At 39.4% G+C, this 17,019-nt stretch overlaps 1 protein-coding gene across 4 annotated transcripts in view; it reads right to left on the bottom strand.

Moving 5' to 3' along the window:
* Window positions 1-16,798, bottom strand: part of plcb1 (phospholipase C beta 1) — a 30,716-nt gene extending 13,918 nt beyond the window's left edge. Inside the window, exons 1-9 of one of the 4 annotated variants that reach the window (XR_014125457.1) lie at window positions 16,091-16,798; window positions 13,641-13,718; window positions 8,790-8,858; window positions 2,620-2,760; window positions 2,366-2,445; window positions 2,007-2,060; window positions 1,819-1,894; window positions 592-692; window positions 264-430 (exon numbers count right to left, since the gene is read on the bottom strand). Coding sequence is in view for 3 of the 4 variants with exons in the window: in XM_081721090.1 (XP_081577216.1) it covers window positions 264-430; window positions 592-692; window positions 1,819-1,894; window positions 2,007-2,060; window positions 2,366-2,445; window positions 2,620-2,760; window positions 8,790-8,858; window positions 13,641-13,718; window positions 16,091-16,189 (865 nt within the window). In the remaining variant the exon portion in view is untranslated. The remainder of the gene's footprint in view (window positions 1-263; window positions 431-591; window positions 693-1,818; window positions 1,895-2,006; window positions 2,061-2,365; window positions 2,446-2,619; window positions 2,761-8,789; window positions 8,859-13,640; window positions 13,719-16,090) is intronic. The other 3 variants (XM_081721090.1, XM_081721089.1, XM_027002410.3) reach the window with 3 other exon arrangements.
* Window positions 16,799-17,019: the final 221 nt, after the last annotated feature.

The raw sequence follows: 17,019 nt of genomic DNA on the forward strand, positions 1-17,019 counted from the left end.
TCTTTTCAGAAGTAGTGTGAACATTAAAATGAACATTTATTAGCATCATTTTGCAATATTTTCAGATAGCTTGTGAGCAATATTAGTAACCAAACACACCAAGCATATTATATATTATATAGCACTGCTCATGACTGCCTGTTGTCCCAGGACAACCTGGCCTGAGGTGACATGGTAGCACATCAGTCCAGCCAAAGACTGATGTGACTGTCAGAGATGGACTGAGCAAGACAGGGGCTCACCTCTGCTAAACATGAGCTCACCTCTGCAAATTATATCTTGGTTGGGCTCGAACTTCTCCATGAGGAGCTGTGTCTGCTCAGTCTTCAGGGGTGGGTATAGGATCTCATTGAGTCGTGGGTCACGCTGTTTGCTGTTGATGAACTCAGTCATCTGCTCCATGGTCAGATAGTTCCTCCCTTTGGCTCCACTAAAAGAAGAGACATGAAGGAGGTTTGCCTTTAAAAATATATAGTTCAACATTTAACCCTCTCACAGTAAAAATAACCAATTATAAATGCTCAGTAAAGTGTACTGTAAATAAACATCTTTTTTTTCACCATTATAATCTAACATAACATTGTGACTTACAGATCTGCGAAGATTTGGTTGATTTCAGGTCGAGGACAGAGGTTTGCAATAAATAATTTGTAAACATCGGGGGTTAGGTCATCAAGGGGAATGGAATCATTCTGCACAGACGCGAAGAGGAAGAGAGCAAAACATTGACCAACGCATATGCATTTATCCCAACATATCACACTAATCCTATACCAGTTAGCTTTTGAACACACCAATCATCCAACAAAAGCAGCATCTAAGGACCTGGTGCTCTCTCATCCATCAAAATATACAAACCAATTAATCACGCACATGATCCAAAACATCAATCAGGCTGGACTTAGAGGATCAGCTCCTGCTTTCATGCTATCCTGTCCAATATTAATAACAGCTAAAAGCTCTAAGCTGGCCTTCAAATTAATTAGTGCTTTTTCTCCAAGTCTGGGGACCATCCAGTTAATTTGACTTTAAATCAATTGGATCATTTTAACAAATCCAATAATAAACAATGTTGTCAGAGTGCAAACATTAGTCAGTGTCATCTCAATGTTGTCCAAGATTTGTCACTACCCAGTAAACATTCAAAATGTTCAAGTGAGGCAGTCAATCTCAAAAGCCACACCGAGGCTCAAGGCTGATTAATGCTTTTATGGTTTGTTGGAAATGATAGGAAAAAGATAAAAGGTTGAGTCAGTGTGTGTGTGACTCACAGAGGAGACAACAGGAACTACACCTTTGTTTTTCTTTGTTTTTTTCTTTCTTTTTTTGGTCCAGTCCTCTGAGGACTTTTAATATTGGATTAGATTTTTGACACCTCCAGCCTAGGTTTATTAATAATAATAATAATAATAATAATAATAATAATAATAATAATAAGATAACAAATTTCCTGCTATTACAAAGGTTAGAGGATGACATTTTTAAAATTTAATTCGTCAAAGATTTGGAAAGGTAGCACACCTCATAAAAATAAAATGGATCTATCGTAAGTGCACAGAAAATATTAGACAAGGCTTACGATGGCACAATGTCCTGCTATGGACATGCAAGCAATTAACATTGCTAAGTACTAGAAAATGAAATCAGAATAGTCTCTGAAGTCACATATGCTTTTCATTAAATGATGCATCACCAAGCTGATCCCACTGGCATGCCTCTATGCACTTATTGGTTAACGAGATGCAATCACTTCCTGTTCTGTGAACCCATGCCATCTCTCAGCAGGAAGTTGGAGTGATTAGCTAAGCATATGCCCACCCTGCCGGAAGGAAGATTACAGCTCTCCAGCGCTGTGTCCACACGCTTCCGGTCTGCCGTGAACATGCGAAAAATGCTGCATAAAAGAGAGGTCATGATCAGGACACTCTCATTGGGATTCCATATCATTTTCCTTATCACTAAAAGGGTAAGAAGGTGGAACCTTTAGCCCACGGCTGGTGACTTACTTTTTGACGGGAATACGCCCCTCCTGGTTTGGCTGTAGTTTGAGTCTCGTGTAACTGATTCAACAAGCCATGTTTTCAGGAACACACAAAATTGGCATTTTAAATGCAATCCTTTAAAATGGAACTCCAACCAAAGCATAAATGCACAAAAAGAGTAAAATACAAAAAACTTACTGTACACACAAAATAACTATTGTTAATTAATGTCATGGAGCCTTAGCAGAAGGGCAGTGTAAATTCACTCATGCAGAATGGTGTTCTGAGGTTAATATGTGTGAGAAACTCCTGCTCACAGCCCTATTGCACCCAAAGCCATGCTGGTGAGTGCCGTTAACATGGGCTGATCTGATGGTGCTTACGCTTTTTCCAGGCTGGGCTCTCTGTTCATGTTCTGAGCCAGCAGGTTGGATGCCAGACTAAACAACTCCTCTGCCCACTCCTATGTGGATAACAAAAGAGGCAATATCCATTAAAATAGGTCAAGTGCTCCTCCTGAAAATGTTCTGCACAAATATCTCAATGACAAAAATTCAACATTAGTGAATATTTCCCAGTCTGGAGGGGAACTGAATTACTGAAATGATAGCACCTTAACAGCCGTGATGGCAGTCACCTTTGCCACTTCCTCCTGGAAGGCCATGAAGTTTAGATATGTGATGTTGACCATGTCGGGCCCCGTGACCACTGTCAGCATCTTGTTTTCTATCCGCCCTACCAGGTTCCCAACATCTAGTAACTCTCGCAGCTTGGCTTCCTGGAGAAAGACAAATGTCTTGAGGCTTAATTTACTGGCCATTAGGGTTACATTTAGAGGATTAGCAACAAACAGTGTTTGCAAACATCTTTGATGAGTAGGCAGTCACAAGAAATGGCACTTAGCTACTAATGGGATTATTAATTCAAGCTATATAGCACCTAGTGGCATTTTTCCCCCAATCAATTATTTTTATTCTTTTTAAACATAAAGGTATACAGTATAAAAGTACAATGACACAATCTGTTTAAACAACCCCCACCCAGAAACAGCCGATGTTCCTATACCATCAACCCATCCTAAACCCTAACAGTAGTAAACACATGCAGACATGCAGCTAAAACTGTTGAACTAGTAAAAGCAACAGCTATATGGCATGCTGGGTATGGCCACCGTAATAAAGCAGACAAAGTGACACAGTAGGACATCTCTCTCTCTCTCTCTCTCTCTCTCTCTCTCTCTCTCTGCTCATTTTAACAAAGGATCTGGGGATGTGAGAAAGTCTTTGGTGACCTGGCTTCACTGGAGCTGCCAGGTGAGGCTTGTGGGGAGGGGCGATTTAATTAGTGCCTCTACCGCCTGTTGTGGGGTCCTCTGGATAAGTAGGAGGGCCCCATTGCCTGGGGTGACATGCTGGTGGTGGAGAGAGAGCAGTCAAGGGTTGAGTAAGGGGCTCATTACTGCTACGAATGGAAGCATGGGCTGTGGTGTGAGCCCGACACAACGTTCTCCCTCTTATCCTAGTGGCATGGCTTGGGGAAGACTTCTCCTGCCTCAGACTCACTCTCCTTCAACTCAACAGTATAGCAGATTGTTGCTGCAATGCATCAGCTGCCAGGAGACAATTACAATGAAAGTGACTTTCCAATCGAGGCATGATTTTCTGCAGCACATAATGAATGGCTGAACAAACGGCTGAACAAATACAATTAAGTGCAAAAATACTGATACTGGAGATTCTGGTTGGCTAAGCACATGGGTGATGAATCTATACAGAGTCCAAACAGAGACAAAGTTTTGTCACTCTAGGTACAAAACAAACTGAGCAGGACACAGCAAAGATACTTCACTGTTTGGTACGAAACAAATCAATGAAATATGCAACCATTATCTAATCAAACTGACTGGCATCGCTCACCTTTCTGATGCCCGCTCTAAACAGAATGGGGTACACAAAATGAGGTTATGTGAGGCAAAGCATCCAGAAGACACTTGTAACCAGTTTGCCAGTATTATGTCCTTGGGACTTTTTTTTTTTTTTATTCTTTCTTAGTGTGGTGGTGTTAGAATTTATTTTTCAGGTTACCCACATGAGGGCGCACCAAGAACCAGTGAGCTGGCAAGATGACATTGTTACCAAAACGGATACCCTGATTGGCTAGAGAGATAATTAACTTGCTGTTAAATATCTGTGTCGCGAATGTGTAGGCGTCCGTGGTGTCTTGCTCAGTAGACCCCACGTGTGCCACGGTAGACGCTGCTCTGTAGGGCTCTGTTTTGGTACAATTACACAATTACCTGTCGTAGACTTTGAGATTGGGGTGTTGAAGTTGACTGTCCTCTTTTTCTGTCCCAGGATCTTTGAATAGGGCCTTATGAGTTAGTACTTGCTGTCCAGCTAGGTTCTTAGATAGAGCCTTTGAAGTGTACTTGATCTTTAGAGGCTTTATGCACAGGGCCTCAAGTAGTTATATGAAAAGCTTCTCCATTATTAGCATTGAGTTGTTAAAAAAAACACTACTGTTTAGATTTAGTTTATGTTATGTGTATATTTTGTATGTGTTTTGTTCTCTTATAACAAGAAAACCAACAATACATCACTGAAAATCCCATACAGAGTGAGTCTCTGTGTTTCTTTTTTTATGTTGCACCCTTTTTGGACCTAGATTTGGAGCTCTTGAAAGGTGCATGTAATAGGGCTGTAACAGTCAGTTCACTGCTTCTCTGAGAACCAGTGGAGTTCACTTCTTCGTGACTCATATCTCAGTTCTAACACATCTCTGCATCCAATTTTACCAATTTTACACTTGAATCCAACGCAGATTGTTGTAAACAGTTTTGAGAAACTTTACTTCCTGGGTTTCCTCTTCAGTTGGATCTCTTTGCCCACACTTATTACTTTTTAAACTGTTCAGGTTTCCTGATGCCCACACTTACTGTGGAACTCTAATCATACACTGTTAGATATTAACAGGAAAGTATTTTTTTTAAGATAAAATGTATCCATGTTTATGTATATATCAGAAATGTCAAGATACTGATCTTCTCCAGTTATATGCCCCAGCACACTTTACTCTTATTTAGGTCCAATTCTCTGCTGGCTGGAATTCCTTTTGAATAAAGTTAAAATAACTGATCCGATGCCCAGAGTGTTTGCTCACTTTCTGTACCCAATTTTCCCAATTTCCTACTTTTTGTTATACATATTTTCTTCCCCATATTCCTTTGGGTATTATGACATGAAGTAATTTTTCACAGTGCAGATCTGAGATGTTAACATCACTGGTATTAGTATATAAATGAGCTCTTTAAGAGATTTAGGTAGCTGTGCACAAACTCTTTATTTGTAATTTCAACACAATCTCAGGTTTAGCAGTTTCTAGTAATATATATGGTATGGAACACACAGCAACAGTGCAGGCATGTGAGAGCACTGCACCATGAACATGCTGGACTCCAGAAAAAGCCCTCACACCATACACTGACCAGACAAGATTTCATTAACAGTGGCAAAAGGCTTATATATGGGGAGTCTGGTAAGCTTTTAGCTGCCTTGACATCTTAAGCTCTCAGGTTCCTTCGCATTTTAATATGCAAGCTAAATAATTACATTTTGTGTGGCAGAGCAAGCTCTTACATGTTTAGGGCAAATTCTGATGGGAGCTGGAAAGAAATAAATTGGATTTAGAATTGTCTGTTCACCATGCAATGCTTGGGCAAGTCAGTAGCTATGAGGTTAATAGCTATGTTCATTTGCTAAGAAAGGGAAGAAGTGGTCTTTATAGAAGTGGACTTTATAGAAGTGAACTTTAAAGAAAAAGTGTGCTCTCAGTGTGCAGAGACATATTTCCACAGTAGCTAATAAACACTGCTGTTTTAATTCACTAGGTAGGACCCAAGTCCAGCGCTTCCTGTCCTCTGGCTCTGACCATACATCTACAGTAATCAGTGAATTCCCTCCAACATTTGAACCCAAATGTATCGGCGTGCAAATGGTCCAAAACCACATATCCATTACTACTGCTATGCTGGTGAGGAAGAAGAGTCAAGGGAGAACTTGTCAGACTGGCAAGACAAGATGAGACACAATGCTGTTGTATGTATTGTTGCCTTGCACTTGCTCAGGATCCTTACTGTAGCGGATGGCCTTCATTCCTACCTCATTAGCTCGTCTGCCTGTGGCTTTGGTCACACACAGGGTGCCTTTCCACCAGGGTTTCTATGGCAACAATCCATCAAGGCGTTGCTTCCACAGAGAACAGGATTTCACCAAACGTTTAGCAACCCGAGGCTCTGCTGTGGCTCAGGTTTGACCAGCATGACGAGCTTCGCATACAAGGAAAATTATGGCTGTGTGTGTCTCTCTTTCCCAACCACTATAGCAAATTGAATACCTGTCCCCTATGACAATGAGATCCACAGTGCCAGAGGATGCAGCATACTCATTTAGCAGATACCATCATTATAACATTTCATTGGTATGAGTGCAATTAATTCTGCCACTAAACAAATCTAACTGATTATTGTACTTGCCAACATTTTCAGAGGGTGGTAAAGAGCATTTGTTGCTTTTGTGTGACAGCAGGTTATAAATGTTGAAAGGCTCTGCTACCTGAGTGGCAGTTCCATACGCACCTTCCTCAGTCTAAAAATACATGACACAACGGTTTCCATCATGGGGGACATACGTCTGAATCACCATGTACTGCACTTTAAGAAAAATGGTGCATATCTGAAATATAAATCAGAAACCTGGGCCAAGAAGCTGAAGTAAAAAAAGATATGGTGAGTCTTAAAGCTTTCTTCAGCTTAGACATCCTAACTGACATTCAGGCTCTCCTCTCCTCTCGACGCGTGTCAACAGATGGGCCGGCCTGATTTCACGGCAGTGATGTTGAGCTGCTAATCTTCCTAGAGGCACTTTCTGCTCGAGATGAAGTGGGCAGGAATGAGAGCAGTAGCCTCTTCTGCGTGCCTCTCCGGCCTGCCTCCTGCCAGCCCTGCGGCCTGCTGGGCTGAGGACAAGTGGCTCCATGCCCAGACACCAGAAAGTTACTGCCCAGACAAGGCATCTTTCTGTGAACCAGAAATGGCATTGCAGCACAGTGCAATTTGATATTATATATAAACATACAAATGGGATTTGTACAATTCTGGCACTTGTGTCAGTGAAAGCCATTCCTAGTCGGCCATATGTTCATTATTAGGCAACCAGCAGCAGCGCCATTACCAAAGTACAAGTGGCTTTCCAACAGATGGGTACACATACACAACCTACTATTAAATCCAAGATGTGATTTGTAATGCTAAATTAAGAGGATTCATATACATTTGTGATGTAAATCTCTCATTATCATTTCCCAATTTTTCATTTCTCAGTAAAGTTACACCCTTGCAGGTGTTGACTGAGACAGTTAAACCACTAGAGCTTTCATGAAACTGCAATACTGAAGGAAGATAGAGGTGCTGAGATTTAACAGAGAAAGGCAGATATTACTAGAAAATGTCTAGTCTTTGTATCAGATTATGCATTGATTTGCTACAGTATCAAACTGATCATGAATTTAATGAACCTCTTTTCAATTTTCACACCATAGGATGAGCTTTATGACCAAGAAGTGAAACAAGAAATAGTGTTGCCTCAGTACATGATACCCATGAATGTAATGTGCAATGGTGTGCTAAAACCACATTCAAACCAAATTATCCTCTACTACAGACATACTGTGCCTTTGGGAATAAGAGTAATAATTAGAGATGGGGATCTCATCATTGGACCTCCCACTGCAGACCTCACTAGAATTAGCTCCTCTATCTGCATGTGAAATATCTTAAAGTTCAATGTGTATGAAGACAGTGTGACCATTGGTGCTTAGTATTAGCATGTCTCTACCACACGCCACATGTCTTGTTTGATTAAGTGCTGAGTAATATGCTGGATCACACTGGATGCATTAACTCTGAAAGCATCTTGGGTCTCTGTATGTCAGACTCTAGTTAATTCTGCCCCTTCTCCAGCATGCGTGGTCCCAAGCCCCCCTCCAGCCCTCTGAAAGCCCTCGTAGATGCGGTATACATGGCAGCACAGCTACAAATAGGGGGGAAATAGGAGGTGTGAACGTATTGGTGGAGGAAGGGGTACTTTTTATTCCCTTTTTTTTCTATACTATAAAACACATGCAATCACTTCTTCCACCAACAGTCCTGAACTGGGTGAGAATTTAGGCAGCTATATCCTGGTTTGCCCAGGTTTGTAAAAATAGGCACATTTGTTTCACATGTATGTGGTAAAAGTAATATGCTTTCCCTTTTTGTCCATGCCCTTTGTAATTATGTAAAGTATGCAGTTAGCCCAGGTACTGGTCTTGTAATCTAATTTCCTTGGTCTGGTGTGTGTGTGTGTGTGTGTGTGTGTGTGTGTGTGTGTGTGTGTGTGTGTGTGTGTGTGTGTGTGTGTGTGTGTGCGTGTGTGCGCACGCACATGTGTGTGTATGTATATGTGTGTGAAGGAAAGAAGGTAACCCAGGAAACCTGGAAAATACTGATCCTTTTTTAGATTTGAATATGGGTCCAGATGCCTGCCTCACCCCTCACTGCATAGATCATTACCCACTTTGAGAGATTCTTATCACCCACAAGCACCATTAATCTATATTTAGTATGGGAGGCAGGGCATGTGGTAGGTATAATGGGCAAGGTAATAGGATATACTGGAGACCTAATAACAGCAAACACACAGGTGGATTAATATGATCTGCAAAGAATAAATGAAGTGACCATGACACACAGAGCACCGATAACACACTTACCTTTGGTGTTTTGGTACATTTCCCAGTTCTAGCATCCTTGATGTGGGTGATGTCTAACAGATCCGTTTCCTGTCATGAATTAAGAATGAAAGTCTCATGCATCATGCTGATCATAAAGCTCTTTGAAGAAAAATATCAAAAGAACATGACTTCCTAACAATAAGAGGATGCCACACAACACATGGCATAGTAGAATGCGTGAAACAACATAGCATGTAAAACTTAATGCTCAAACTCAGTATCAGGCCCAAGTAAATCCAGTATGGGGGACTACCTAAATCTGACACTGTCCTCACGAAGCACTACACTAAACTTTGCCTTGGCAGAATACATTTAAAAAGACATATATTCAAAACTGAAAAATATTGAAATTACGTGTAATATGAGATACTAATGAGCTTCTAGACATTATTTGCTGTTGCCTCTAGTGAATATTGAATATATTCTTTACACATATATAAATAATTATACACTGTGAAATTCAGGTTAAATCAAAGTGCTAATGAGGTTTTGATAACATGCACACATTATATAATCAATCTAAATAATCACACAAGTGCTGAATCACCATTTTTAGAGTCATAGTTTTTGGCATTGTTAGATTCATAAATGCAATATATGGTAAAATGTATCAATACTACAGTTCAGGAACACCTTAGTTAAAAAAGGTCAATAGTAAAGCAAAGCAGTTAGGTAGTTTTCAAGGACATGGGGGTTTTAGCCTATCCAGATTATAATAAGAAGAAAATATTTGAACATACTGCTTTGTATTCTCAGTTTGAAAAGAATCTTAAAAGTTATATTATTTGGCTCAGCAGAAAAATTAAATTAGAATGTGGTTTTCTGTAAATATATAATATGGTGGTTGGACATCGGGGATTTGGTGCATAGAAAATTAAGGCATACATCACAGCAAGCTTACTTCTTTTGAGGATATAGTGTTAATAAACACAGGATTTCGTCCTGAATAAACACTGATATACAGCCTCCAACACCTAGATAAAAGCTATGCACTGCATTAAGGGTTGGAGGTTGAGCAGATAATCTTACATAAGACACAACTTTAATACCTGACAAAGTACTTGCGTAGGTTAGGATTCAAAACATATACAGGGAAAAATCATACAAGAGTGGAAAGAGTGGAAATCCGCTTAGCAAAGGACATGAACCTGACAGTATAGCTGTTAAAAAAATGTCTATTCTTTTATTGAGCTGGTTCAAAAAGAGTGTCTACTGTAGCAACTATACAATATTTATACTACAGAAATCATTTATATGCCAATTTGCACACTTCATGTGCCTTTTTATATTTTTGTTTTCCTGCTGCTTTCATCACTTGGGTGAGCCAGGCATATATGAAGGTTCAGACATGTTGATAAGCCTGTGACTAGCAGCGTGGCAAAAGGAGAGGGAGGCTAATTCTATGAAAGGGACCATGGTTTACAGCAGTTTGAAAGGCAGGCACCAGCCATTTTAGCAGTACGCTTGTGGAACTGATCATATTCAGGCTAAGTGATCAAATAGCCATGGTATTATGCATAACAGGGCAGTACATTGACTTTTTCAGGGAGAGAATAAGTCATGCACCTGATACAATAGCTGTGGTCTACTGGTGCTGGGTACTAAATAAGTGTCATGTTTTTCTTGCCTCTTGCTGGTGACAAGGCAGCCTGCAGTGATATAAAAATAGAAACACAAGTATTGATCAAAAGAGCGTTGGTTTGCATAACACTACAGCAAGCTATTATTTTGCTACCACTGGTAACTGTTATGATCTTCTTGCACACTGCGCATCAGTGTAAGCTATGATTTCATGAGTGGATTGCTTTATAATTCACACACACATTTGTTCCAGTACACAGTTGTTCTCTCTAGAACATAATGTGCTTGTCTCTAGTCTTCCAACATATCCTCCAAAGATAAATTAAAGATACCAGAGTAAATTTGATCGAATTAGCATGTACAAATATCTCTCCATGAATATATCTTGCTCCTTTTGCACTACGTTTTATTCAACAGCATCTACAATCCAAAACGTAAATCAATGACAAGATAGATAATATTACATTTCTGTAGAAAACTGCGGATGACATTTAATGTTTTTTAGGTGAATGCAGCTTTTTAGAAACTCAAAGACATTTAATTTCACTAATAAGCAAGATGCTTTGGCATGCAAAGCTTGTCAATACCTTGTATTTCGTATTTGCCTAATGGCCTAAATTGCAATTGATTTTTGAAGGGGGGAGTAATAGTTAAAGATAGCTCTGGGGTAGCCTTCAGTTCCCATGTGACATTATCATTGTGCCATAGTGCCATAGCAAAACTCCACTGGAATCTGTAGAATGGAGAAGCAACCAATCAGATATGTTCCAGTCAATCCCACAGTAAAGCAGAACTGAATCCAGATGTCATTGTGGAGACAGTGCTGGGTGAGCTCATTAAAACTATTTACAAATTGACTAGTGGTGTAGGTGTAGGCTGATGTTTGGATCAGGCTGAGTAGACAAGAGTGTATACAGCACTCGATCAATGCAAAACATCTTATCAATCATCTGAATGTTATTAGTGCTAGCTGTGTGGTTTTAAATTAATCTGGGTCATTATTATTTTATTTCTTATTAGAATTTATTTCTGGTGACTCTAGACCTATACATGTAGGCAGACATGGGTCATGGAAACCTGACCCACACAGCACTTGAGAGCAAGTAATGTGTCACAAACTGCTTAATCTTTCTTTTAGCTACATTACAGACCTTTTAACTGTAGTTATACCAGGACCACATACTGAAGGCCAGCCTATGCGTGGGTAGCCTTGTTGCAACAAGAAGAAAAGTAATGCTCCCTTTTAAAAGACACTGAGGCTTTTACAGAAACAGATCTAGTCCGGTTCTAGGGTACAACATATAAGTCTGGCAAGCTGGAGAGAGACTTACTTGTGGATTTTTAGATTTTCACTTTTTAGAAACTGATCATTCATGGAAGGTGAACAGTATACTAATATTAACAACAATAAATATTTTCTAACAAAAGTCAGCATAGCTTTAAGGAAAACAAGAATTTCCTCAGCTGGTGGAAGGATCCAGTCCAATGATACTGTCTCATTGCAGAATGTGCTTCCTGCACTGTAACTCCACCCACTCAGAAACCGAATTGGATCATTTTAAAGCAATTACCATAAGAACAAACTATGAGAAGCTACTCTAATTATTGGACAAATTATTGTTATTATTAAAAACTAATTTTTCTTGTCTCTTCTATTTTTATTTTGAAAATATATCTTGTTTGAAAATTGCTATTTAAACAAAATGTATTATTATTTACTTTGGGTGGCATGTTTCTTGCTCGATTGATACTGTATCAAGATAGCGTAGAGGCCTTATTATTTCTGCATAAATTATTCACCAGGATTAAGGTTCAGATCTTAAAGGTGCAGCAAGCAGTATCACTTGCAATCTCTTTTTCAGTCAAATAATACTGCTATTAAAACACTGGGTGGATTCAATTTATGGTGTCCATGCTGCCCAAGATGAAGGAAGTAAAGTCAAAGTTTGCCTCTCAAATCAAAGCCTAAGCACCCTGCAAAAGCTCCAGAACTGAATGAACTCTTACTGTTCGTTTGTGTTCAGTTGGACTTATATAAACACTGCAGGTGATAATGCAACACTCGGGCTTTCACTGTGCGCAGCAGGATACATTCAATGACACACATACATACACACACACACACACACACACACACACACACACACGTAAGGGAAATATAGAGGCCTAAATGTCTTCATGTGGCTATTCAGTGGTTTAAAGGACAACAGTATGTCAGTTCGATCCACTCAACACTGAGTGCAAACCACAGATTCTGAGTACTGCCAGCTTCAGCTCGTAGCATGAGAACTGTAGCCAATGTCGTATGACTAAGCTTCTGCAAGCCCCTTATACTGTGAGCAGGTTAACACTGTTCTCCAAATCTGAGCATTAGTGGTTATAAATAAATCAGATCGCTGAACACGCACTGATGTTCCTTGCAACCTCCATGTACGTTTTGTCCAAATTTCAGCCCAACCTGTCATGTGCAAAGCATCAGGGATTGCATGGTTCTGAGCCATACTGGGAATATGCCTGGGAATATGCCTGGGACTATGCCTGAGAATACGCCCCAGAATATGCCCCAGAATATGCCTGGCTGGGAGTGCAATTCCTGTACCATCATCAGCCCCTTTCCACACCTCACTGCCCTGCTGCCTCCTGGGCTGCTGTGTTACAGATGCTACAAGACAGCTGTCAAAATAAATAGTTTCAAGAATAGCACCTGTGCAGGAACTGATGATGGCCAATCTAGACAACCAGTCTATTTCAGTCTAATCATGCTAACGATGAATGAAATGCGGTTCCCTGCACCTTATAAAAATAACAAATAATAACAACAGGTTTTCAAATTCCATCAGTATTCAAGAAGAGTTTAATCATTTAAAAAAATAAAAGATTTCCACAGATATTTTGCTGCCCAGTTACCATGTCACTGGTTGTAGTTAAATTGGGGTTTCTCTATAACCCATACACTCTATGTGAACAGTTGGCCATGAGCTGTCCATCTGGAATATGGACAAAGTCTCCCAAATATCTTCAGGCTAGAATTCAACTTCAGATCAAAATGTGACAACATACTGCAGCTAAAATTAGGCTGACATATTATTATTACAAAATAAATCACATGCCTCTATGCTGATATCCAATCCTACATTACTGAGAATAGACAGAAATAATCATTTTGATCTGAGTAAAAATAAAAAATAATGCTCACTAGATAAAAAGAATGTTAGTTAAAATTGATCTTAACTGAAACAGTAATCTTACCTTATTCTGATCAGTCCAGTACAGAAAGTAGCCCTGAGGATCCACACGTAAGGTCACTGGTGTCACTGTAGAGGAATCCTTAATAAAATAATACAAAACAGTTTTTGTTTATTTGTCTTTTATATTTATCTGAAACAGACTTGCCTGCATGTGTACTACATGAGAAGAGTCTTTTCCTTTTGCTATTTTTCTTTTTTAGATTAATTTAGGCACAGAAACTGAAAAAAATGACAAAAATGTAAAAATAACTTATTATATTAGTAATAAGAATAATAAATACTATTATTATTGTTGTAGTTGCTATTTTCATATGTTAAGTATTTACTACAGTACGCTTACTGTACAACACAGCAATTTTCTTTAGAATTCAAAATTGACATATCCGTTTAAAATTTGTGATTTTATATGCTGTGGGGAGATTTAAACCGGATTAGAATGTGAAGTTTGAGTGAGACATTGCATAAGTGTGTGAGTGTGTGTGTGTGTGTGTGTGTGTGTGTGTGTGTGTGCGTGTGCGTGTGCATGTGTGTATGATACATAAGCATGATTACGGATTTTCAGTAATTCTCCTCAGTGTGAGATGCAAAACTCTAGCAACGCAGTCTGAGTATGTCTCCTCTACAAGGATCTGTGACTGCACTTAATTTAATATTACTTGGATATCTACATTAGAGCAGGATATTGAAATAGTGTGGTAGGGAAACAAATATGTACTCTCTGGAAAGAAAGGGACAATTTCACCCTCAACCCAGTGCGCTCTGTCAGCCAAAGTTCTGCATACCCTTTACAGCTCTCTAATTGTGTCATTTTAGATCTGTTGAGGATCTGCCCACATACACAAGCACATCTAAGTTGGGTGGCTAAGTGCATCTTAGCTAATATAAGGGAGGGAAGAAGAGGAGGATTAAAAGCATGGAAGTTGCCATAGCAACAGACCAATATTTTCAGTATTACGTGTATTCCAAGCTTTGAACTGCTTGCATTTTCAGCATAAGCTTACAACAAACCTATATTTACTGCCTTCCTTTTGGTAGCTTTCACTATTTTACCATTGCAATGGTAAGTACATTTGAACAGCATTTATGATATATGTAAAGCCGCCCAATTAATCATATGAGACCATACCATTTAAGAACAGACTCTGGGATACACTATCTGTATCTCATATGCAAACCCATTCTTTTTAAAATAGATCCTATGAGCCTTTTATTATATATTTTAATATAATTTCCTATTTGATGTAGCGTACTTCAAGGTAACAGGTAAATTTCTTTTTTTTTTTTTATATATCCAAGACAACTCTGCCTTGTCTTTTAATTTTGTGCATAATTTCCTATTTGATATAGAAAGACATACTTCAGGGATGCAATTATGTAATGTGGGGGGAAAATCATCAACTTGGAGGTTTGAGCAGTCTACATAGTCAGATATTTAGCCATTTGATCTGTGGGCACCAGCCAGACTGAGGCAAATATTTTGTTTTAATATAAACCATTATGTTGTCATAAATTATAAATAGGATGAAGTGCCCATAATTAATGTCTTCATTTGTATGCTTCAAAATCAACGACACATGATTGCGCACGTAAAACATGTCAAAACAACGAGCTTCTTTCAATTTAAAACCGGTTGAGTCACAGCAATGACGAGTTTTCGGTGTTTTTAAAGAACTCCATCTGAACCAACAGGTGACACAGCATCCTGAGGAGTCGCGTTTTTTCTCCACCATATACGATCTCACACTGAAGCAGTGTATTATGTTTCCATATTCCTCAAGTATAGACACCTGCATGCTTCTAGAAGTCGATTAAACTCTATCTATCTATCTATCTATCTATCTATCTATCTATCTATCTATCTATCTATCTATCTATCTATCTATCTATCTAGATAGATAGATAGATAGATAGATAGATAGATAGATAGATAGATAGATAGATAAAGATTGTAATAAAAAAAAAAGTGCCATGTAGCTATCAAGAACTGTATTGATATTCCCTCCAGTGCGTTTTCTTTGTAATCTGAATAAGTACAATACCTTAGTGCAAATAAGATTGCCCATGAAAAGTATCTATATATTGGTATTTCCTGAACCGTTGCAACAAACAGTGCAAGGGACAGTCTATAAACGTAGCGCATGTTGCTTTGAGACTGCGTTAAAGGACAGTAGGATAAATCCCAGGTCGTTTCAACAAATTCCCCTTCTTATGGCCATTCAGCGTCCTACGCTAGTGCATAACATGAGGTCAAATTCAGGGCTTCGAGACAAATGTTGACGTTTTAACTGCAGCAGTTGTACAGATATGTGATTGCAGTTTTGAATAACAGGATAACAGGACAAATGACTCACAGTGAGTGAATTGCACACGCTTCGTAAGAGCAACCAGGTTTGATTCGCGAACTTAAAATGGAAAAGCCCGCAGAGACTGACTGACACACTGATGACTTACCTCATCCCATTTCATAAACCTACTGCCTTTCTTCAGACTCTCCGGAACAGACACCGGCTTGAGCTGCAGCGCGTGAACCCCAGGCTGTGCTCCAGCCATTCAGTCACATTTACCTCCAAACAGGCAAAAAAGAAGAGCTTCTCTGTCTTCTCCAAGATCCTTGACAGAAGGCTGTCTGAGAGCAAAATGTTTCTGTTGAAAGGGTGATCTGTATGCACACAAATATTCATTTGCTCGTGTATTATGGATTTTGCATGTTGCCTTTAATTTTACGAATGGTCATCGATGTTGCTTGGAATTCCAACAGATAACGGAGAAGGCAAGAAAAACGGTCATAAATGATGGAGAGTAACGAGGGTAAACGGCCAGCATGAGTGGCCTCCGCACATTGACTCATTTGCGGCACTCACCGCTTGAACAGTTTGCTCCCTGGGATTCAGCGCCTCCTAGCGCGCTTGTGAAGAAACCCCACAACGTAGCCTATAGCAGTATGTCAAATACTAATCTTCTTAATAGTTTAACCTCCTTATTTATTCAATAGTAATATTAGATTTTTTCAGAATAACAACATAATTTGGCTGCAGTTTTAGGAGGGTATGATTAGATTTAAGGCTACGATGTGAAAAGCCAGAACGTTTATGGTTTAGCTAAATGTTATTTTACACGTACCCTGCTTCGCAATGTATACCTGCTTGACGCGGAATGAACTCTGCGTTTGTGACAGCGTTATCATTCCAAACGGACAAGGTCGGGCTTCGGCTTTAGGTTATGTTGTGAAAACCTGTTTATTTTCATTGACACTCTGCACGAGTGAAATAAATATTACATTTGAGTTTTCAGGTTATGTCCCTGTTATTACAATGTCTTGGCAGGTTACCTAGTCATTGGCGCAGTAAGAAGAATGACTCTACAGCGGTGTGGCCGACAGA

Source organism: Electrophorus electricus, chromosome 10 (assembly GCF_041902795.1).
Source record: "Electrophorus electricus isolate QZ-2024a chromosome 10, ASM4190279v1, whole genome shotgun sequence".
Lineage (NCBI taxonomy): Eukaryota > Metazoa > Chordata > Actinopteri > Gymnotiformes > Gymnotidae > Electrophorus > Electrophorus electricus.